Here is a 25,242-nt window from a genome sequence, read left to right on the forward strand (position 1 = left end):
GCATAATCTTTAAATGTTTAAAAAAAATTGTTATAAACAAATTAACATTTCTTAGAAATTGTTTATTATATTCTAATTTTAAAAAATATTTCAAATGCGTATTTCATAGGTCTTGAAAATGAATGCTTTAAAAAAAATTTCCAACCATTTGCAAAAAAGTTAGGAAACAGCAAAATAAATATACGATATCTCCATTGTTTATAATTTGTTTTAATTGTTTCAAAGCTTAAAAGTGAGTCTATGAAACAATCTAATTACTCACAAAGAATGTCAAAAATAAGTGCAATGCTTACATTTGAATCAAAGATTAAAAATACTTTTTTTTTTGTAATTTTTAGCGCGAAAGTAGGCTTAATACAGAGCCGGAGATAAAATGTTCACTCGAAGCGACTGACACGCTTAAACTCGCGCGAGTTGTGTATGTGGGCGGGTAGCTACGGTACTGTATTATTCTACTTTCGCGCGTATAAATTACAAAAAAATATATTTATAATCTTTAATTAAAATATAACCATTAAGCTGATGATCGATATTGTTTTATAAATAATTAGCTTGTACTCTAAACTCACTTCTACGCTTTGAAAGAATTAAAAAAAAATTATTAACACCGTAGTAATCGTATGTTTATTTTGCTGTTTCATAACTTTTTTGCAAATGGTTGCAAAAAAGTTTTAAAGCATTCATTTTCAAGATATTTGAAATGCGCATTTTAGCTATTTTTTAAAATTATAATATAATAAAAACTTTCTGAGAAATGTTAATTTGTTTATAACTATTTTTTTTAAACATTTAAAGATTATGCAAAAAAGTAAAAAATTTATATTTTGTCGACAAAATGTTAAATAGGCATCTCATCTTTATAAGATTTCAAAGTTTGATCAGTGTATCATAATTATTTTGGTTATTATTGCGACCGTAAATTATTAATTAACAATTGAATTGTTGCTAAAATATTCGTTTAATTTTCACCAGCTTCTGGAACTATAATCTAAACCAAGAAGGCTTTTAAGTCACCAAATTATTTAATTATTGGTAAATAATTACTTATCTAAAACTTTATTTGAGAATTAAAGATTTTGTTGGGAAAACCCGCATTTTCCGAGTAAAATTTTCGTCGGAGCAGATCGAGAAAAACACGTCTCTATGCAGAATTTAATCACGGTGAATTTTTATTTGAGTGTTTTTGTTGTAAAGTTAAAATCTTCGGAGTTCTAGAGCAATAATTGAAAAAAAGACGATTTTCGGGCGCCATTTTGTTTATAAAAAAAGTAGCACACTATCTGAGGACTTTGCATACCTATGTTATTAATATATAGGATCTTATAATTCGATTCTAGCAATAAAATTGCTGGTAAATAACTTTTCCCAAAAATGGCCTATTCTCCGATAATCAGCCCAGACTATAGTTATAACATAGGCACGGATCATTTAGATAGTAGTCCAGAGAAATAAGATTTTTCTCGTGACACATCCCCCTCCAGGCCGAAACCAAATTTTTTGAGTAGTATGGACATCTATATTATTAACCTATATGTTTCCTGCAGCCGATTTTGATGATATACATAGTTATAAACAAATGAAGATCAAAAAACGCTAAATTTTCGCTTTTTTCCTCTATTACCAAAAAGTTAAGCACTTTAAACAAATTTGAGTGTAAGAAACTCATAAATCGTATAAAAAACTTCAATATGGCGTTCGCTGAATATGTCCATTCTTAATGGTTGCTTAAAAAATTGCAAAATAAATCATAAATTTTGAGTTTTTAAAAATATTCATAACTTATGTAAAAATTAACTTAGAACCTTCTTATTACACGGAATGCTGATACTTCTTGTACTTAAATTATATTTTAAATTTCAAAGGAATTGGTCAAATAGTTTAAAAGTTATTTAATTTGTTTATCCCAAATTCATTTTCTTTGCAACCCTACAAGTCAGAAAATTATGAGGCTACAATCATACTTCGGACAGTCTATGAAAGAAGAACATTTATACTATTACCATTATTAAAAATAAATGCCAAAAATAATTTTAAACAGTGTAAAATTATTTTGAAAAAACATGTCGACTTTGCTTACTTATAAACAATTAGAATAACTTTTTAACCGTTACCTGTAGAAAAATTATTTTTTCATATTTAGAAAGACTGAATTTTTATACACATTTAGAAAGAAAAACAACTGTCCTAGGACAATTAGGGACAAAGTTAGCCCCCCCCCCCCCATTTATTTAATTCACATGTTTTTGCAAAATAATTTTGCAATATTTATAATTATTTTTTGTAATTTTTTTTAATTAAATTAATACTGTAAATTTCCTTCTTCCATAAACTATCCAAAGCATTACTGTAGCTTCATCATTTTCTGACTTACAATGTTGCAAAAAAAAATAAATTTGGGATAAACAAATTAAATAACTTTGAAACTATTTGACCAATTTCTTCGAAATTTAGGGTATGAATTAAGCACCATAAGTCTCAGCATTCCGTGTAATAAGAAGGTTCTAAGTTAATTTTTACATAAGTTATAAATATTTATAAAAACTCAAGATTTATGATTTATTTTGCAATTTTCTAAGCAACCATTAAGGATAGACATATTAAGCAAACGCCATATTGAGGTTTTTTATACCGTTTATGAGTTTCTTACTCTCAAATTTGTTTAAAATGCTTAACGATTTGGTAATAGACGAAAAAAGCGAAAATTTACCGTTTTTTGATCTTCATTTGTTTATAACTATGTATATCATCAAAATCGGCTGCAGGAAATATATAGGTTATTATTATAGATGTCCATATTACTCAAAAAATTTGGTTTCGGCCTGGAGGGGGTTGTGTCACCAACAGGCTATTTTTTTTTTCCTTATTTCTCTGAACTAATAGTGGGTTCAAACCCCACCCAGTGTCAATTGTCTAGATCAGTAATTCTCAATCTTTTTGAGTCATGTACCACAAAATACTTTTTATTATTTTTGTTACCACCTAACTAAAATAGCTAGGTAATCTAATTAACTATAATAATTATGGCTGATTTTGGCTGTTCTTGCGTTTTGTGTACCACCGCAAATAATGATATATACCACTAGTGGTACATGCACCACAGATTAAGAACCGCTGGTCTAGATATTTATTAATTTGGCTGGTCTTTACTACGGCTATGATATTCCAGCTTAAAATGTACCTCTCTGTTACGCTGTTCAAAGATATGCAATAGGCTAATAATCAACTGCGAGACTTGCAAGACTCTTGCTGCAAGATCAAGACCAAGACCCAGACTGGGGGCGCAATACCAAGACCAAGACTAGGTGTACTGGCGCAAGACCAAGACTGTCTAAATTTCGTCTTAGCCTTGCATTTGGGCAACACTAGTTTGGTTCTTTGAGATAGGTATTTATAGCCATATTCCGGGTATTGTACTTTGGCTGACGACTCAGAGTAATCAAATTTATCCCTGAGGCTAATTATGTACCTAATCATCGACTGCAGTAAACAAATTAATTGCAATGTACAACGTACAGCGTTTCTTTCTAAAGATAATTGCTTGTTTTATCTATTCTTTCCAATATAGAGCTCCAAATTTGTTAGTATAATAAATTTCAAGTTTTCAATTTTTTGGATAGACTAAGGGCTTTTGCTCTAGTTCCTTGTGCATGTTCTATCTCTGTGGTGATGGATATCAAAACTTCTATAATTTCTTTATGACCTCCATGCAAGACGCGCACAGAATCAGCTCTGGCTTTTCCGTTCTTAAATAACCTATTTAGTTATCATTTAGTAATCGACTAGAGACTAGGGGCCCCAATCGATCGCAGGGCTCTGGGCACGTGCACATTGTGCCCAGTGGAAAGGGGCTTGAGTTAGCAAACATATTGAGTCGCAGGTTCATCTTCGTCATGGAAACGGAAACGAATCATTCCAATGAGTTTAAAAATATACCTAAGCATCTTGTCTAGGGGATACTTACGAAAGTGGGGATGGGACATCTTGGCGTCGCCGTTTCGGCGGGGCCATTTGGTCGTTGTTAATTTGGGCGTCGCCGTTTAGGCCTCGAATCAATTGGACGTCAGCCGTTTCGGCGACGGAATTAATTGGTAACGTTATTGGTTCCTTCTGTCAGTTAAATAATTAAAAAATTGAATCTAAATTTACGTTTCTAAGGTTAGTGATGTTGCCATGGTCACTTTAAAGCACGCGCGTTTTAGAAAACTCGATTTACGCACTCTACAGTGTTGTTTAAATAAACAAAAATTAGTGGCACTATAAAAAATATTTTATTTGTAAATACAATATTACACGTATTACATAATATTATGTGTTTATATCTAACCTAAAAAAAATTATCAACAAATATAAATTAATAGAGTGTAAAGTAATAAAATTACCGATTAATTCTGACGCTGAAATGACTGCCGCCGAAACGACGACGCGCAGATATCCTAGATCCTTACGAAAGTTTATCAATGTCTGTCGAAACAACCACATTATTTAAATTGATAATAATTAGACTGTTATTTTGCAGAGGCCTGTCTAAAGTATTTCCTGCCATGTATAGAATAGCCAAATGTGAAAAAAATCAGGAGACGATACCCAAGCTATTCACAAAGATAGCTAAAAGTAGACCGCATAAAGTTGCCTTCTATTTTGAAGACGAAACTTGGACATTCGGACAAGTAAGTCAAGAGTCTTTTATTTTTTATGATTTCGACTACTCCGAACAATTTAACAACTAAATGTCGCACCTCCGCTCAAAGAGTGTCATAACTCAAAAATTTTAAAATCGGTTTTATTGCACCAATAGGGGAGTGCAATTAAAACAAATATGCATTGTTTCGGAAAAATTCAATCAAGCTTATATTTTTGTAAAACTTTTTTTGTTAGTTTATATACATGTTAAAGTTTAAAGTTCTACTCGCAGATTTGGCCGCTAATTGTTTATTAATTGTTTAAACAATAACAATTTTTTTGTATAAATAATTTTAAAACTATCGTTAAATCCATCATTTTACTTTGATCAAATATGTTTCCATTTTGTTTTTGATAATGCTGAAGCAGAATATGACATTGCAATTTGAAAATTCTTATACAGAAGTTCATATACAGTATGTCTGCGTAGCTAAAAAACCACATATGGAAAACTTTTTTATTGTCAATTTTACGAAAAAAAGTTATTCTTCATAAAATGCTCTGGATAGTCAAGAATCTAAAACTCAACCATCAGATATTAAATTTTATCAATTTTATACGAGTTATGTCAAAAATATGAATTTCGTTAAAGAATAAAGTACCTTTATATTCCAGAATATCAAAAAATGCTATTACGAAAAGTTGTTTGAAATTAAAAACTATGTTTAAATATAAAATTACATCATTATAATCGAAAAAAATTTTTCAATTTTTTTCAATTTTTTCTCAAATTACGGATACTCATCATCATTTTATTACAATTATGATAACTATTTTATTATCACTTTTACGAAAAAAAGTTATTTTTCATAAAATGTTCTCTCTGGTCCAAAATCTAAACAACCATCAGATATCAAACTTTTTTAATTTTATACGAGGTATGTAAAAAATATGAATTTTTCTTAAGAGTTAAGTGCCTTTATTATTCACAATATTTTAATTAGAAGGATGTAATTGAACACTAAAACAAATTTTTTTATTCGTAACAACTTTTCTTAATAAAAATTTTCGATATTGTGAAATGTAAAGGTACTTTACTCTTGAGTGAAATTCATATTTTTTGACATACCTCGTATAAAATTAATTAAATATAATATTTGATGATTGCGTCTTAGATTATATACGATGCAGAGTATCTTATAAAGAATAACTTTTTTTTGTAAAACTGATAATAAAAAGATATCAATAGGTTCCAAGATACGCAGATATACTGTTAACTAAAAAAAATTTTTTTTGCTGAAAATTTAATATTTGTTGAAACTTATTATTAAATGTATTTTAGGTAAGTTTTACAGAAAAAAATTTTGAATAGTTTGTATAAACATTTTTTTAGCTAGTAATTTTCGGTTTTTGTATTAAATTTTTGGTATCTTTCTTAATTTTCTCAAAAAGAAATAGTTTATTTCATTTCTAAAGTAAAATAATTTAATGCATTTTAAAAACTACATCCTAAGCTTTAAAAAAGCACTTATAAAACTGTAATAGATCTGTTCAAAATTAAATAATACCGTCTCAAATTGGTGGTAATTCTATAAAACTACGAAGATTTCAAAAATTACATTTTTTAAGACGTCATATCACTTAAATTAAATTTTTGAATTTTTTTTAATGAAACATCATTTAGAGAGATGCTTGAAAGGTAAGTTGTGCAAAATTGAGAGTTTTATAAGAAAAATTGTATTAGTTACAATTTTTAAATCATTTTTAAACAAAATTCATGTAGGGCTCATTTTCCGCCCACACCGGACTTATGCCTATAAATTTTATTTCTTTTTATTATAACCATAAGACAGCTTAATTATTCTTCTTTTATGTTCAATTTATAAAATTTTATTTGATCCATTGGTAAAAGAAATACATTAAAATAACTCAACAGTGCACTTCGCCTTACGCTAGTTTACAGTGCGCCAATGTTTGTGAGAAGGGTCACTTTAGCGTTATAAATAAAAAATTATAGAAGATACAGATTTAATTTTAGTAAATTCTTTGTATAAGGTTTTTTTTGTAAAATTTTCTGAGATTTTCAATGGTCAAGTCAGTATTTTTCTAAAATTTATATTTTCGGAGTTATTTAAGAAAATATCTAATTTCGTAGTTCATTTGTTTAATAAAAAATGAAGCACCCACTTCTCGAGTAGAACTTTTTGATATGTTGTTTATTAAACATTTCTTAATGAAATTAAAAAAAGTTCTATCTTGTTTGATTTTTTCCGGAGTGAAAATCTATATGCACTCCCCTACAACAGTTTAATAAAATTATAAACTCCTGTCTCACAAAGTGTCACGTCTATAGGTCAAGTATTTATCGTTAGGTTTATAGGCCCCAGGTCGACTCAGCCTGAATAAAATGAGTACCTTGGGTAAAACCACGGGTAATAACAGGCGGTTGAAGCGTAGCACTGGCCCTGTTACCTTCCTTGTATACCGTAGGCCCTAGATATAGCAGACTACCCTGCTATACTATACTCCCAAAGCCACGTGAGCGGTATAAAACGGGAGACTATTATTATTTATGGTTAGATGACACTAGTGTCATTATACGATTATCCACAATCAACGACGTACCTACCGAACACAAACAGTGTCACATATCGACTTGTGCAAAGCATTTGTCCATCAAAGATGTGTATAAAGCGTCGTTTATCGAGTTAAGACAGTATATGCGATTACTTTATTCAAAACAATCTGCGTATGTGCTCAAGAAAAGTGACACATTTATCACTTATTTATTTTTCTTTTTGCAGTATTTTGTTTTTAATGTTGTTACTTGTATTTAAAGTTACATCATTAAAAATTATAAGTCTGTTAACCAGATAATAATAATAATAATATATTCTGTACTGCAAGAGCCACTTTTGATAAATATTATTTCGTAAATTTTTCATTATTTTATCTGTATAGTGTCACAACTAAAATAAAAAAAAATTAAATATTTTTAATATACTTAATACGCTGTTTTATAGAGCTTCAAAAACCATTGTAACTGACTAAAATAGTTATTATTCTAATTTTAGTAGTTTTTGAATTAAACACGAAGATGTTGTAGGACAAAGTTTAAACGTCGTTTTCTCGAAACTTTGCTTTTTTGACTTATGACACTCTTTGAGCGGAGGTGCGATGTGTTCTTTAATAATTATATAGTATGGTTAATTAATCTTTTAAAATTTTCCATACAAAATGTATTTAAAATATTTTATATAGTACATTTACACGTAAAACCGCTACAAAAATGAGTGGCGCATACAATATTCCAGCTACAAAAGAGAAAATGTATTTTCATTTTGACGGAAAGTAAAATTTAGTTTTATTTTAAAAGCCGTTTTCATAATATTTGCTAAATTTGAAGTAAAACGCGCCACAAAAGGGTAACTTTGATAGAGTTTGTATTCTGAAGCTATTTTACTTCAAGTTTATCAAATATCATTATGGAAACATCTTTTAAAATGAAACTAGAATTTTATGTTCCATCAAAATGAAAATACATTTTCGAGCCACGTAATATTCATATCAGCTCATTTATAGCTGGAATATTGTATGCGTCACTCATTTTTACGGCTATGATGGTCCAGGATTACTAGGGCTATCTTCTCCCGGTAAGGGTGGTTAACCCTTATCCGAGGGGTGGAATGATTACTAGTCGTTTCACTGTTGAAGTTGTTTTATTATACTCGCATGAGTACAAGCTGGTAACAACCTACGTAACGTCGTCCCCGCGGAGTGTAGATGACACTCTCTTTTAATGTGAATAATCTTACATCTAATAATAGAATGACGAATGTGGAATGTGTAATGAGGAATCCCTTATATGTTTTGGTTGTATAAATATTGAAAAGTGCAAAGTCAGCGTCGACCCTGAAAAGTGTTTATAGTGGCTGTATGTATACTTACACCTCACGATCTAGGTCAATAATGTTTATGTAACGAAAGAAGGTTGGAATTGTTTATGATGACATTTAAATAACCGAAAGAAATTAGCGTAGATAATTAAAGGGTGTTTTTTAAAAGATATCTAATGAGTACAGATGAATTCTTGTACACCTTTCCCTCCTAAGAATTTTCTGACTACGGGCAGAAAATTTTGCAAGTGGTGCTACCAGCCCATACTGTGTTGTAATCAATACAAAAAATTTTATTTTATATACAAACTTCCTAAAACTACGTAAATACATAAATAAAAATAAAAATGTTCGTTTAACAACATTGTTTCATCACACTTGTCACTCACTGTGTTTTCGGATTGTAAGCATATAATCTATTCTTATGTATTTCCTTGATTTTATTGTTTTCTATTCTGATTTTACAATTAACGTTATTTACTTCTGTTACTGTGAAAGGACCTACATAAAGACTATGACTATCAAACTTACCATTCTCTTCCCTTTTTACCAGGACTAGATCTCCTATTTTAAAGTGTTGTGATGTTGTTTTGGGCTTATTTTCATTTCATATTCATCTTTTCCATCTAAATCTTGCTTTTAACCTCTTTATTAGTCTATTTTTCCTTACGTGTCCTCCGAACATCGGGTGATTATGGTATTCTTCTATTAATCTGTGTTTTTCTTTGTCATCTTTTATTGTTTCTGGTACTTCACATATGTATATTTCTATATTCTTCAATTTTTTATTTCCTTCTTTAATAAATTCATCAATTGTGCACAATTTAAAAATAATATCATTTACGTATATCTTTACTTTACGTACTGCATTCTCTACCGCCAGCTTATCAAGCTGTGCCAACGCTTGGTTTAAATCGAAACGATCAAATCCTGTGGCTATGCTTTTGCTGCATTTTATTTTGTTTTTGGCCCTAATGCTCAGTCTTGGTGAGATTAGTTCTGCTCCAAAGGACAAAATTGGTAGTCTATGCGCCTCTAAATTATTTAGTACCTTCCTTACTGTCTGTTTGGTGGCTTCTGGCTGTAATGCGAGTTCACTTTCAGCCGTTGTTTGTCTTGCTTCCTTCTCCTTTTCTCTTGCTTGAGCTCTTGTTATGGCTAGTATATGGGTGTTGTCTATGTATAGGTTCTTTAGTTGATGCAATGTTATTCTTGAAAGGCTGTCTGCGTAGTTATTTTTCCCTGTTATACACTCTATTTCGAAGTCATATTCTTCTAGGTCTAATCTGATCCTCGTGAGTTTTGAGGTTGGTTCTTTCATTGCAAATAGGTGTGTCAAAGGTTTATGGTCTGTTTTTACTTTGAATGTTGGTGCTCCATATAGATAACATTTAAAATAATTAATTCCCCAATGAATCGCTAGTAATTCCTTAACGATTATAGGTTTATTACATTCTCCTTTACTAAAACTTCTTGATGCATATGCTATAGGTAGATCTATTCCGTTGTAATCTTGACTTAGGATTGCTGAACAACTCTCATTGGATGCGTCTGTTGTTAGGATAAACTGTTTGTTGAAATCAGGATATTTTAAAATTGGTGGTTTCGTCAGAGATGCTTTAAGCTTTTTGAATGCTTTTTCACACTCCTCAGACCAAAAAAATTCTACTCCTTTCCTCGATAATCTGTTGAGTGGTCTGCATATTTCCGCAAAATTTTTAATAAAACGTCTGTAATAGTTGCAAAATGCTACAAATCTCTTTGTTTCTTCCGCTGTCTTAGGTGTCGGATATTGTTCAATTGCTGCATACTTCGCTTTGTCGGGCGATACTCCCGCTTGAGAAACATCATGTCCTAAATATGTTACTTCCCTTCTAAAAAATTGACATTTTCCTGGGTTAAGTTTCAAGTTGAATTTTCGACATGTCTCAAATGTCTTTTTCAGGTTGTCTAGGTGATGTTTTTCGGATATTCCTATCAGTACTATATCGTCCATGTAAAGAAATGCTTTATCTGGTGTTAATCCTGAAAATGCTATTGACATCATTCTTGAAAAGCTATTCGGGCTTACATTTAATCCAAAAGGTAATCTGGTAAATTGAAATGCTCCGTTTTCCGTGCTAAACGATGTGTATTTTCTCGATGACTTTTCTAATGGTATTTGATGAAAACCTGACATTAAGTCTATAACTGAAAACCATTTTGCTCTTCCTAGTTGATCTAATATCGAATCTATTCTTGGTAATGGAAATTTGTCTGTGACTATTTTCTTGTTCAGTTGTCTAAAATCTATGCATAATCTCCATGCTTTATTTCCATCCATAGTTTTTTTCGGTACCAGTACTACTGGGCTGTTGTACTCGGATGTAGATGGTTCTATGATTCCTTGGTCTCTTAGTTTTTGTACTTGTCGATTTAATTCCTCTGTTTGCGCATGAGGTGTCCTATAATTCTTGATATATACCGGAGTTTGGTCTTTAACTCTTAGTTTCTGTTCGTAGAAATTGTTACAGGTTAACATATCATGCCTTAGGGCGAATATGTCTGCATATTCTTCGCATAACGATACTAAGTTATCTCGTATATATTCTGGTATGTCTAATTTCAGTGATTCTCGTAATTCTTTTTTCCTATCCTTGCTGTCGTTGACTAGTCTATATATATTGAATAGTTTAATGTCCAACGTCCTGATTGTGCTTGGCGGTTTTTTGTTCTTGTATCAGGAGTTTTTCAAAGTTATTTATAAATTAAATGTATGAAGTTGAATGTAATGTTTCTCTATTCCAAGTTAAGCGTTTTAAATGGTCACCTTTCTAGCACTATCTCTCAAATGATCTAGTGTCCATCTAATGTACACTAAAATTTTTTTCTATTCGAACTTGCTTGAAAAAAAATATTGGTATGGCTGGTAAATGAACTCGGATTGCCCTATCAAATTTAGCGTCGTAACCACTACAATTACATAAACCATTTCGGCGATAATGGTCAAATGGGTTATACTTTGAAGCATGATAATTTCGAAAGAGCTTAAGCGATTTTGATCACTAAACATGAGTTTTAAACATACTGACAAGTAGTATCTTAAGTTTTTCCCATAGGAAATAGATGCTTGTCATGATACCTTTTACCTGTGTTATCGCTCTCACAATGTTAGTCATACATTGTTTCTAGTTGTGATTTCAATTTCAAAAAGATTTGATGCTTCAACTAATGGTAGGGGAGCAAATTATGCTAAATTTGCAGTCACTCGAGCGTTATGGGGACCTATTGAGTTGTGAAGAGTAGGTCCTATAACCAAAAAAGGTTAAGTAAAGTTTTCCAATTTAGTGGGCCATTTTCTAATTTAATTTTCCATTTCCAACAATCGTTTTCTCTGATTATAACGCCATCTATCCATAATTCGAAAAAATGTTTCGAATCAAAGTTACTTACTTTTACGTAAGGAATCCAAATCTGCAATAAAAAATAGGGGCTCCTATTTAAGATTTTAAAGTAACCCGCCACCCCACCTCCGTAGGGGCTCGTGTTTGGTGCCATTCGATAGATTTTTCAAACATATTGAATACGTGTATTTTTCAGTTTTTCGGTCTGATGTACATTTCGCGAAATATCGCGGGATTCGTATTTAAAATTTTAAATTTATCCCCTACCCCTCTCCGTGGGGAGTCGTGTTTGGTATCATTCGATAGATTTTGAGAAATATTGAGCACGTATTTTTTAATTTTTAGATCTATCGTTAATTTCACGAAATATTGTCTTTTTTCTTGTGAATCTTTGTGGCTCACCCATTTCCTTACGCCCCGCCCAAATCGTCAGATTTTTGAAACGTACACTGTTTTGCATGTCTGTAATTAACTTACCTTATCTTAATCTGACGATTTCGAGTTTTTCTAAGAATTGTTTTTTTTTCGGTCCACCTGTGTTTAGAGCCAATATATATGGTAGAGGTACATCTACAGGGTACCAGGTGTCTCCCCATATGATAATCTGACGCGCTCGAGTTACTGCAAAAATCCACGCTTGGGCTCCCCTACCATCACATTGGAATATTAAATATGAAATCCAAAGGATGGATAAAATCTCTAAGGATCTGCCCTAAGGCATTATATGACTTCCACGAAGCAAGTGGGTTGTTAAGTAAAAATTATGTGTCTTCACATTGAGAACGGTGAAAGTCAACTGAAATAAAGGTGACCTTTTAGTGTCCTTTTTAGAGAAAATGAATGGATTCCATAATTTTGTCCCTCTCTGTATATAAAGTTTTCATAGCTGGATATTTTTCTTCCCAAATATTATAGTCTATGGAAATAATTAAATTATTATAATTTGTTAATTACTAATTTGTGTCATTAAAATTCACTCGCTACCACTATATACCCCCAGCTCTTTTAATTCTATTAGACCGAATTTCACAAATCAAGCATAAGATAAAAATGTTTGAGTTCCTAATTCTTGCATCAATGACGCAATTCACTTTCATCATAATATTTGTCGTTTTTTTTATTATAGGTGAAGGTCTTCCACAACTTGATATCTATTTTAAAATCGATTAGTAGATTTAAAATAAAACGGTGAATTTGGTGAATTATAGTTTTAGTATATCAAGGTTCGTTACAATGGTCATTTAATTTTTCTTCTTTTTCTTCTTCTTTTTGTATAGACATGACTCTGTCTGTTTTTTCAATGTGCCTCTAGTAAGTTGTCGTTCCATTGTTTTCTTGGTCTTCCCACTGATCGTCTTCCTATTGGGGAGCCGTCTCTCGCTGTCCTGACTACCCTATTTATTGTCATTCGGCTTATGTGGTCATTCCATTCTATTCTTCTGTTTCTTACCCAGTTATTAATGTTATCCACTGTTACGGTTGAAAGGTCTTTTTCTCAAAGTTCTTGTATAATTCATAATGAATATCAAATTTTGATAAGATGTATAACAAGTTGTATACCTATTAGGCCTTATTTAACATTTAAATAGTAACGGAAATAGTAAATACTATATTTTATTTTGGTTGGGCTAAGTTCAAGGTTTCTGTCAGGTGCGAAATAGATAATTAATTTTGAGGGTGGTTTTCGTTGATAGCTTGAAGTAAAAGCATGGTTTTTTAAGTAAACCGATCAGACTTCGATCAAGATGTGCATATATTATCACAAATTATATTTTGGATTATTCTAAAGATTACATCAGTTTGTGGAACATCGTATGGACTTAGTTTTCCGATTCCTTGTTGGAGATTATAGAATCTAGTTTCTGTGAAAGCCTTCGTTAGCCATACATTTTTTGCACGAAGAAAAAAACCACGTGTTTCCACCGCATAGATTTTCCAGAATTTTGTATACAGGCTGTGAATTATATGTATTTTAAATATTAGTTGGAGACCTTTGTCCGCTGAAGTCGGATATTTATTCCGATTTGATGTTTGCCGAAATGCAGTAATGAAGTTGTTGGATGCAACTTTTTCTATTGGTTGTTTGCAAGAATGTTGATGGTGTGAAGACGTTCAAGTTTTGGAACTAAAGGTTAGTGAAATTATTTACATCACTACTTTCGCGTAGAAAAGACTATTCTTTTGTTTGTTTTTTTATTTGAGAGACACTTCAACATCTCACTAGTCAATCTGTTCCTATGATAGATAATATTTTATTACTTCATTAAAGTCATAATAGAATTATTATTCAACAGTTTTATTTTAAAATAATGTAAAGAGCTCTTAGGGAATTTAGGTACTTTAGTTGAAACCTCTTCGAGGTGACTTTTTAGCAAGTGTTTTTCTCTTTCATTTCAAACATTGTAACGATATACTTATTATATTGATGTTTATAATAAATAATATTTGTTTTGGTAATAAAGTTATATGTATTTACTATTTAATTTATAATTCTCACATATTTTTGCTGGCGCCCTGTAATTAGATATTCCTAAAATCTACTTTGAATAAATCATTTTAGGCCAGACTAAAATGATTCCTTCTTATGTTTTCTAACCCACCCCAGAGAAGTCTCAAATCTCTATGGTCTGACTTTTATTTGTTTGTTTTCTTTAAATTAACTATAGCTGTTACAGAGAAAGCGTCTTTCTTGGTAACAATATATTTTGGCGCCCAACGTGGGGCCCGATTTTGTACTTTTTTTGCCGGTCAGACATTTTTTTTGTTGTTCTTTTTATTTTTTGTGCTGTATGATTTTTAGTGCTAGCCTGTTTTGGTTTTCTTCGGTGTTTGCTAAATATTTATGTGTACACTAATTGATGTTAATTACTAGTTAATTGATTAATGTTAATTGACTGGTTTATTGAAGTAAATTAATGTTGTTTCTAATGGTTGATTCTTTTATACAGATTGTCCTTGCTAATTAGTATTATTGTTTTTGATCATTAAACTAACTTAAAATCATTTCTCATTTTGCTAATTTTTCTTATATAAGTATTATTATTTTCGATCATTGAACTAACTTAAAATTATTTTCTTATCTTGCTAATTTTTCTTATACAGATTGTCTCGTATATGATTATAAATTGATCATAGGTTTAGTCTCTGCTATTTTTTTTATATTGGATAATAAAACCTGATATAGTTTAGTAACATTTTTGTTTGAGAATACATAGGGAGTTCATTTTAGGAATTAAGGTTGTTTGTTGTTTTTATTTTTTTTTTGTTTTGGATAGTTTTGAACTATCTATTTGGTTAGGTATTGATTTTGCAAGTATATGTGAGAGTTAAATAGTTTTGAACAATGGAAATATATTAAATTTTTTTTGTCGAGTTTTTAATGAAGATGCTTTTACTTTTATGATGTAATGATGGAATTTTAAGTAAGTATAGTAAAGAATAGGTGAATTGTAGATACTTCTTTTGAACCAACGGATTTTTGTTGATCTGTGTTATTTTCTGAGTGTTAATACTAGTATCTGAAATAAAGTTTATTGATAGTATGGCTCCATCCAGATTTAAAGTTGAACATTTGCTTCCTGAAGAATTAGACTATGAGTTAAAAGTTAGAGGACTTGAGATACCATCTACTGTTGAGTTAAAAATGTCAACTTTGGGGGGAGTAATACATCAAGAAGTTACTAATAGGAGTGTCTTAGATACAACTGTTATGATGGACTTTAAGCAAGAGGAAGCCGCTATTCAGTCCACTCGTCTAGATTTAAAAGCAAATATTGATGATTTTTCTGGAAATACTAGCTCCAATAGTTATGCAAAACTCTTATCTAGGATTTCACATGTAACAGGTCGTATTTTAAGGTTAATTTGTCCGAGTGAAGAAGAAGAAGTGAAGAAATCTGAATGGTTAAATGAAGTTTTTAGTTTAGAAGGTGTTTTGGTTGAAAAAACTGATAGTGAGGTACCTTTGGCTCAGTCTTCTCCTATTCCTAGAGTTAGTCAGAATCTTACCAGTCAAAAATCTTTTCCTGTGCATAAGTTGGGACTGTCTTTTTCAGGGGATGAGAAGAGTGAATCTGTGATTGACTTCTTGGAACGCCTGGAATGTCTTTGTGCATCAAGGGATATAAGTGAGACACAACTTTTCTTGTCTGCTGGTGATTTATTTGTTGGCTCAGCTTTTGTATGGTACAAGAATAATAAGTCTTTATTTCAGTCTTGGTCAGATTTAGTTCGAAATCTTAAGTCAAATTATCTGCCTTATGACTACCAGGATCACATTTTGGTTGAAATTAAGAACCGAAGACAAAAAGTAAATGAACCAGTCACCATTTTCATTAATGCTGTTCAAAATTTATGTCATAGATTGGAGACACCTTTAGAGGAAAATCAGATTGTTAGATTTATTCGTGAGAATTTGCTGCCAGAATATATCCAATCGTTGTCACTACTGGATATTAATACTGTTAGTGAGTTAACTGATAAATGTAGGCGTTTGGAAGAAGCTCAAGTTTGGATGAAAGCTTCATCGACTGTTCCTACCGATCCTATTCAAAGAGAAAATTCTCAGTTCTCTCGTTATACTGCTTCTACCTCTCGCAATCAAACTTCAAAGAACTTTATGAATGTTTCTGCTCTTAGTTCAGACATTGTTTGTTGGAATTGTAAAGGAAGTGGTCATATGGCTTCTGGTTGTTCGGCTCCTAGACGGATGTTTTGTTATGGATGTGGTCTTTCTGGTGTCATTCGTTCTCATTGTGTGAACTGTTCAAAAAAACTTCAAAAAGGAGGAAATTGTGAGTTCCGGCAGTTCTCCTCAGGAAACAACAGGAATCGAAGTTACCACACCAAAACAAGGCAAAGGAAAGCAACGAAGGAACAATCAAAAATCCAAAGGAAATCCAGGCCCATCTCATCAATAGGATTTTCCAGAGTTAAGAATAAGTTAGGTTCATCTAGTCAGTGTCCTGTTATGAATAGTTTAAATAGTGTTAGTAATGATAGTTCAGATTATGTTAGGACAGAAAATTTAGTCGAAAGTATTAGTAGGTCTTCTTGTGAATGGAAAAATTGGTTGAAAATTGTGAAGAATTTTGTGAAGTATGGTATCCTTTCATACCAACCAAACATAGATTCTATTGGTTTCGGTGACGCGTTAGATAATAGAGTATATTTGCCTTTGTCAATGTTAGATGGTCATTTTAAAGGATTAGTTGATTCAGGTTCAAATATTTCAGTCATTGGTGGGAAGTTTATTAATTTAGTTCAGGATTCTAGTTTGACTTTTAGCCCTGTAAAAGATCTATCTGTTTCTACTGCTGATGGACAGATTCAAGAAGTCTTAGGTTGTGTAGACATTTTAGTAACTTTTTCCGGTAAAAGTAAAATTGTAAAATTTTTTATGATTTCCTCTGTCAAGCATGATTTAATTTTAGGAATGGACTTTTTAAATCAATTTAAGGTTAGTATAGATTTCTCAAGGAAGAATTGTGAAATGTCATCACTATCTTTATGTATTGTGAACACTATTCAAGATTTTGGTTGCTTGAATAAGAGTCAAAAGGAACAACTTGATCAAATTGTAAAATTGTTTAAAGAAATTGGTTCTGATGATCGATTAGGGAGAACTTCACTTTTGGAACACTATATTGATACTGGTGATTCCCCTCCTTTTAAGCAGAGAGAATATCCTTTATCTCATGCTATGCAAGAACATCTATTGAAAGAACTCGATCATATGTTAAAGTTGGGAATTATTGAAGAGAGTAAATCATCATACGCTTCTCCTATTTGGCTTGTTAAAAAATCTGATGATACATACCGTTTTTGTTTTGATGGTAGAAAACTAAATTCAGTCACTGTTAACAAAGATGCCTTCCCACTACCTCTGATTGACACTATTCTGTCTAAACTTCGTGATGCTCGTTATATTTCGTCTATTGACTTGAAAAATGCTTTTTTTCAAATTCCATTGGAAGAAAGTTCAAAAGCTAAGACGGCTTTTGCTGTTTATGGTAAAGGACTGTACCAATTTCATGTTATGCCCTTTGGTCTTGTGTCCGCACCCCAAACCATGTGTCGTTTGATGGACTTAGTACTAGGTCCCGCATTTGATGAATATGTTTTTTGGTATCTGGATGATATTGTGATCGTTACGCCCACTTTTGAGACTCATCTTGAAATCTTAAAGAAAGTTTTTGAAAGATTGAAAGAAGCGAACTTGACAGTTAATCTATTAAAGTGTAAGTTTTGTCGTCCTTCTTTAAAATATTTAGGATATGTTGTAGATCAGTTTGGACTCAGAACTGATCCAGATAAGGTTTCTACGATATGTGATTTCCCTGTTCCCAGGACTACTACTCAAGTGAGACGTTTCTTAGGAATGACTAATTATTATCGTCGTTTTTTAGTTAATTATGCAACTTTAGCAACCCCTATTTCTAATCTGTTGCGTGATAGGAAAAAAGGTCAGAATATTGTTTGGAATGCAGACGCTCAAATGTCCTTCGAGCAAATCAAAGTAGCTTTAACTACTGCCCCTGTGCTAAGTAGTCCTGATTTTACTAAAACTTTCTATCTCATTTGTGATGCTAGTAATGTAGGAACGGGATGTGTATTGTTCCAGATTGAGGATGGTTTGGAACACCCTATTGCTTATATGAGTAAGAAGTTCAACAAAAATGAACAAAAATTTTCAACCACTGAGAAAGAATTATTAGCTATTTTGCATGGAGTAGAACACTTTAGGTACTATTTGGATGGTCGTTTTTTCTATGCTGTGACCGATCACTCAGCACTAGTTTGGCTTAAAAATTTGAAGACTCCTTCTTCTAGGTTAGCTCGTTGGATTATTCGTCTGTCCGCTTTTGATTTTGAAGTTGTTCATCGTAAAGCTTCTGGTACTGTTGTAGCTGATGCATTGTCTAGAGTTCATGATGTCAATCTATTGGATTTGTCACAATTGAAAATTGACAAATGGTACCGTCAGATGATCAGTAATGTTATAGAGGATCCAGATAAATACCCTACTTATAAGGTTGAAAATGGTCTTCTGTACAAACATCTTTTTAATCGCTTTGATCTTCTTTCTTCTCAGTCCAACTGGAAAATAGTTGTACCAAATGCCCATCGTTCTGAAGTCATTTCTCAATTTCATGATGATCCTACTGCAAGTCATCTTGGCATATATAAAACTTTAGCTCGTGTATCAGAGTTGTATTATTGGCCTAAGATGCGAAAAACTATTCACAATTATGTTCGTAAATGTCAAGTATGTGCTGCTTGTAAACCTTCAAATCTCCCTCAAGCTGGTTTGATGGGTTCGTATAGAAATATTAATCATCCATTTCAGATGGTGTCATGTGATCTGTTAGGTCCTTATCTTCGTTCTAAAAATGGTAACTCATTCGTGTTTGTTATTGTGGATTGGTTTACGAAATTTTCATTAGTTCAGCCTTTGTCTAAAGCTACTTCAAGAGCTGTATGTAGATTTTTAGAGAATCATGTTTTTCTTATTTTTGGAGCTCCACAAATTGTGTGTTGTGATAATGGTAAGCAATTTACCTCTACCATGTTTAAGAATCTTATGTCTAAGTATTCTGTTCAGAAAATTTTTTATAATGCGAATTTCCATCCCCAAGTTAATCACACAGAACGTGTAAACAAGTCCATCGTTACTGCTATACGTTCGTATTGTCACGAAAATCATCGTACTTGGGATGAAAACATACATCAGATAGGTCAAGCTATTCGCCTATCCAAGCATGAAATAACCGGAAAAACACCATCATTTTTGGTTTTTGCTCGTCAAGTTCCAATAAGTGGAGACTTTTATGGTAAAATTCATGAAAACGCTGATAATCTATGGTCAGTTGAAAGTAAGATTCATCGTTTGGAAGATACTCAAGTCATGCCAAAGATTTTTGAAGATGTCAGAAAACGTATCAAGAACTCGTATGTAAAGTCTAAAGCTCGTTATGATTTGCGAAAAAGGAATATTCAGTTTCATGTTGGAGATGCTGTTTGGAAGAAGAATTTCCAAAAGTCCGACAAAAGTAATTATACTGCAGCTAAATTGTTGCCAAAGTATGTTCCTTGTGTAATAACTCGGGTTATTAGTCCATTAGTATATGAGCTTAAATCGCGAGATGGAACACGTCTGGGTAGATGGCATATTTCTACTTTGCGCCCAGATACTACGGGTTTTGATGACTCTGATAGTTCTGTGCATGATGGTGATAACAATGATGATAAATATGATGAGTCTTCTGACTCCTCTGTTTAGTAATAGAGTTATTGTCTTGTAAATGGTACACATTTTTCCATTTAGGTTGAATTTGTGAACCTTTATTTTTGAGTGGTTATTTTGTTTTTGTCTTTGTTGAATATATGTATTTCACTTTGTTAATTACTAATACAAACCGGATACAATGAAAGTTTAGTATGTGTTGATGTAGTTTCTATTGAAATAAGTAGTTAATGATAAGTATTATGACAAGCTTAGAACTTAGTTGTCCGTAATTTTTCAGTTCTCTTTCTATTCTGGTTTTTGTTGTTCTTTTAATTACTTACTTCTTAAGTTAATAGTTACAACTTCCATTCGTTAAGAGAATACTGAAGTCATTTTGTTGTTGCGGTCAAGTTCACGACAGTATAGTTTGGTAAAGCTGTTGAGCTTAGTCATAATTCTAATGTTAGTTTTGTTCAAATGATAAATGGTTGATTTTATGTATCCCATTTAGTTAGTTGGTGCAAAGGAATTATATTCATAATTTTGATTTACTCTGGTAGGTAAATAGAACATTAAGTTGGTGTATATGAAATTGTTGTCTGTAAATCTGTAAGATTTTCATGGAAACTTCTGCTTTCTGGCTTCCTAATTCAAGACTTTCGTGTCTTTAGCTATGATCCAGTTGTTAAGTGAAACTTCCTTAAGCATTTTATAGGTGTATGGCAGTGGTCACCTTATTTGACCTATTCTATTGTACTTTTAATTGTTAGCTCTCAGTACACAATACCTTATGTTGTGTTTTAACTTCTGATAAGTTTAAGTCAGTCAAAGATACAACGTGTTATAGTAAACATTTCATAACCCCAAATTTAGTTATGTATGTAGATATTTTGGTTGTAGTGACCTGATATATGTACGTATACATATATATTTTTGTAAGTTCACCGCTGTTATAAATGGTTTTGTAGGAATTTCGGTGAGAAGGATATAATATGTAGTAACTTAGGGTTGTCCTAATATATATATAGATATATTTTTTTTTTAAATCTTGATTGGTTTTTTTTGTTAGACTTTATCTTTAGTGGTATGAATGGGTTACGAAACTGTGTCTTTAATGACAAGGAAGTTTTCAGAGTTCGACGTGTATTGTATTTGGTTGGGTAGATAGATATTCCTACGGGTCGCTATCGACTATGCTGATCAGCACTACTGCTATCTTGCTAACATGGTCTCTTCTGCAGATTCGTTAGATTATTCATAGTACTTTAGTCGGAGTACCACTCAATTGTAAATTAGTAGAGTCAAAAATTTTAGATTGGTAAATTCTATAATTTACTAGGGTTTAGTTGGGAGTACTTGGATTTGTCCTAAATTCTAGATTTGTACGTGGATTTTGTTTTGAGTACAAAGTGAATGATGTTTCTTTTGTTTGCGAAGTTCATACTGGAGTGTTGTCCGATTTTCTTTCATATGAATAGGGTATAGTGTGAGGTTTGAGTTCAGAGCCACGGCGCAATGTACATCCTGCGAGGCCGCTCTCAAAACTATCCATCGATGGATGATACTGATAGCTCTTCAGGATCTTCAAAAGTTACGGATTTCGTAGTTAGGGATATTACTAAATATTCGTATCGTATGCCTTACTTTTTTGTTTAGATCAGGTAATCAGATTTGAAAGTGATCTGAAGCACGATGCTGTATGGATGAGCGAATGATTGTAGATGAATCTGTATTGCGGGCCCGAATAAAAGGTGTGTGTTAGGAGAAATGTACGAGTATCTGCAACAGAGAGCTCAATTCTTTTGATTGGTTGGCCTAAATTTTGGTATATGGCAATATAGAACCTTTAGTTGAAATATATTTTTTTTTGTTTTTGTTGCTTGTCACGATTTCTTACGAAAGGAAGAGATCTCATTAATAAATATGTGGTTCATTATTGTCTACATCAATGAGTGAATTTTTTTTTCGTTATTTTGGTTGGTAGGAAAGAGAAAAAAAACCTTTTCGAGTTTTTTTTGCACGGTTTTTGGGGGAGTTGTTACGGTTGAAAGGTCTTTTTCTCAAAGTTCTTGTATAATTCATAATGAATATCAAATTTTGATAAGATGTATAACAAGTTGTATACCTATTAGGCCTTATTTAACATTTAAATAGTAACGGAAATAGTAAATACTATATTTTATTTTGATTGGGCTAAGTTCAAGGTTTCTGTCAGGTGCGAAATAGATAATTAATTTTGAGGGTGGTCTTCGTTGATAGCTTGAAGTAAAAGCATGGTTTTTTAAGTAAACCGATCAGACTTCGATCAAGATGTGCATATATTATCACAAATTATATTTTGGATTATTCTAAAGATTACATCAGTTTGTGGAACATCGTATGGACTTAGTTTTCCGATTCCTTGTTGGAGATTATAGAATCTAGTTTCTGTGAAAGCCTTCGTTAGCCATACATTTTTTGCACGAAGAAAAAAACCACGTGTTTCCACCGCATAGATTTTCCAGAATTTTGTATACAGGCTGTGAATTATATGTATTTTAAATATTAGTTGGAGACCTTTGTCCGCTGAAGTCGGATATTTATTCCGATTTGATGTTTGCCGAAATGCAGTAATGAAGTTGTTGGATGCAACTTTTTCTATTGGTTGTTTGCAAGAATGTTGATGGTGTGAAGACGTTCAAGTTTTGGAACTAAAGGTTAGTGAAATTATTTACATCACTAATTTCGCGTAGAAAAGACTATTCTTTTGTTTGTTTTTTTATTTGAGAGACACTTCAACATCTCGCTAGTCAATCTGTTCCTAAGATAGATAATATTTTATTACTTCATTAAAGTCATAATAAAATTATTATTCAACAGTTTTATTTTAAAATAATGTAAAGAGCTCTTAGGGAATTTAGGTACTTTAGTTGAAACCTCTTCGAGGTGACTTTTTAGCAAGTGTTTTTCTCTTTCATTTCAAACATTGTAACGATATACTTATTATATTGATGTTTATAATAAATAATATTTGTTTTGGTAATAAAGTTATATGTATTTACTATTTAATTTATAATTCTCACATATTTTTGCTGGCGCCCTGTAATTAGATATTCCTAAAATCTACTTTGAATAAATCATTTTAGGCCAGACTAAAATGATTCCTTCTTATGTTTTCTAACCCACCCCAGAGAAGTCTCAAATCTCTATGGTCTGACTTTTATTTGTTTGTTTTCTTTAAATTAACTATAGCTGTTACAGAGAAAGCGTCTTTCTTGGTAACACCACCTTGCATCTCCGTCGTATATCTGTACTTCGAGCTCTGTCCCATAGAGTCTTACCATCGATTTTTCGAAGGGTTTTCATCTCCGCTGTTTCGAGCAATATTTTTGTCCTCTCTGTGTCGGGTCGTGTTTCTGCCGCGTATGTCATTATTGGTCTGATGACTGTTTTGTAAATTCTGCCTTTCATTTCTTTTCCGATATTTTTATTTCTCCATATTGTGTCATTCAGGCAACCTGCGGCTCTGTTTGCTCTATTCACTTGATCTTCCACTTCTGTTTCGAGCCTTCCGTAGCTCGATAGTGTGATGCCTAGATATTTAAACTCCATCACTTGTTCTATTATCTGACCTTCAAGCTCCAATTTACATCTTATTGGATTTGCTGTTATAACCATGCATTTTGTCTTTTTTGAGGAAATTAACATGCTAAATTTTCTGGCGATTATGTTGAATTGGTGCAGAATACGTTGTAAATCATCTTCACTTTGAGAGATTAGTATTGCATCGTCCGCATAGCCGATTATTTTAAGTTGTTTTTCTCCCATTTGGTATCCTTTTTTAGTTCTTACTTTTTTTATTATTTCGTCCCTGATCAGGTTGAACAATAAAGGACTCAACAAGGAATCCCCCTGTCTTATCCCATTGCCGGCTTCAATTGGGTCAGTTAGTTCATCTTCCACGTTTACTTTTATTGCGTTGTTCTGGTAGATATTTTCTATCGTTTTAATTATTCCCAGAGGTACCTCTCTCGAGTATAACAAGTGGATAACGTCCTTTAATGTGACCCTGTCAAATGCTTTCTTAAGGTCCACGAAACATAAATATGCCGGTTTGTTGTATTCCAACGATTTCTCTTGAACTTGCCTCATTATAAATATAGCCTCAGTGCATGACCTTCCCGGCCTAAAACCTTATTGTTCTTCTGCTAATGTTATAATTTTATTTAATTTGTTTGTTATCACTTTTGTTGTTAATTTTAATGTTGTGTTCAATAAGTTAATATCTCTGTAATTCTCCGGGTCTGATTTGTCTCCTTTTTTGAAGAGAGGTATTAGGATGCTTGATCTCCATTCTTGTGGTATTTTGCTTTGTTCTATTAGTTTTTGTATTAGTTTTAATAGTTGTTTAGTTAGATCTTGTCCTCCGTAGTTTATGAGTTCGTTCGATATTCTGTCCTCTCCTGGAGATTTTCTATTTTTTAATTTTCTTAATGCTTCCTTTACCTCTCCTTCCTCGATGTTTATTTCTTCGTTTGTTGTAACTTCAGGTGTTGGTGGTTCATTATCGTCACCTTTAGCAAATAGAGATCGGAAGTAGTCTGCCCATGTTTCCTTCTGAATAGGTTTCCCTTTTATTAATTCGTTCATCTCCTTTCTTTGCCCTCTGATCATTCTCCATACTTCTTTTTGTGTTCCGTAGAAGTCGTGTTCCATCTGTTTTGAGAAACTCTGCCAGTGCTCCTTTTTTATTTGTCTCATTAAAGTATTCGTTTCGTTTTTGATTCCTTTGTAGTGGTTGTATACCTGTTGTGATTATTTTGTTCTGTATTGTAAAGAGGCTTTCTTCTTTTCTTCGCATTTTATCTTAACTTCCTCTCTAAACCACGGGGTTTTCTTCTTTAATATGTGAGTATTCGTTACTTTTCTCTCTCCAAGTGATTCTGTTGCAGCGTCGATTATGTTATTTTTGAGTTTTTGCCAGCTTTCATCGATGTTATCGTTTTCTAATATTCCATTCTCAACAATCTTCTCTGATATTCTTATCCTGTATAAGTATTCCATGGATTTCGTATGTAGTCCTTCGACTTTGATTTTTGTTTGTGTTGGTGCTGCCCTCTTAGGTGTGAAATATTTC

At 32.2% G+C, this 25,242-nt stretch overlaps 1 protein-coding gene across 1 annotated transcript in view; it reads left to right on the forward strand.

Annotated features, from left to right (window-relative positions):
• Positions 1 to 25,242, forward strand: part of LOC114332567 (long-chain fatty acid transport protein 4) — a gene marked incomplete in the record, with an annotated part of 350,190 nt that overhangs the window by 98,534 nt on the left and 226,414 nt on the right. The window contains 1 exon segment of the mRNA XM_050654162.1: positions 4,517 to 4,667. Within this exon segment, the coding sequence (XP_050510119.1) occupies positions 4,517 to 4,667 (151 nt within the window).

This window comes from Diabrotica virgifera, chromosome 6 (genome assembly GCF_917563875.1).
Source record: "Diabrotica virgifera virgifera chromosome 6, PGI_DIABVI_V3a".
Classification (NCBI taxonomy): Eukaryota; Metazoa; Arthropoda; class Insecta; order Coleoptera; family Chrysomelidae; genus Diabrotica; species Diabrotica virgifera.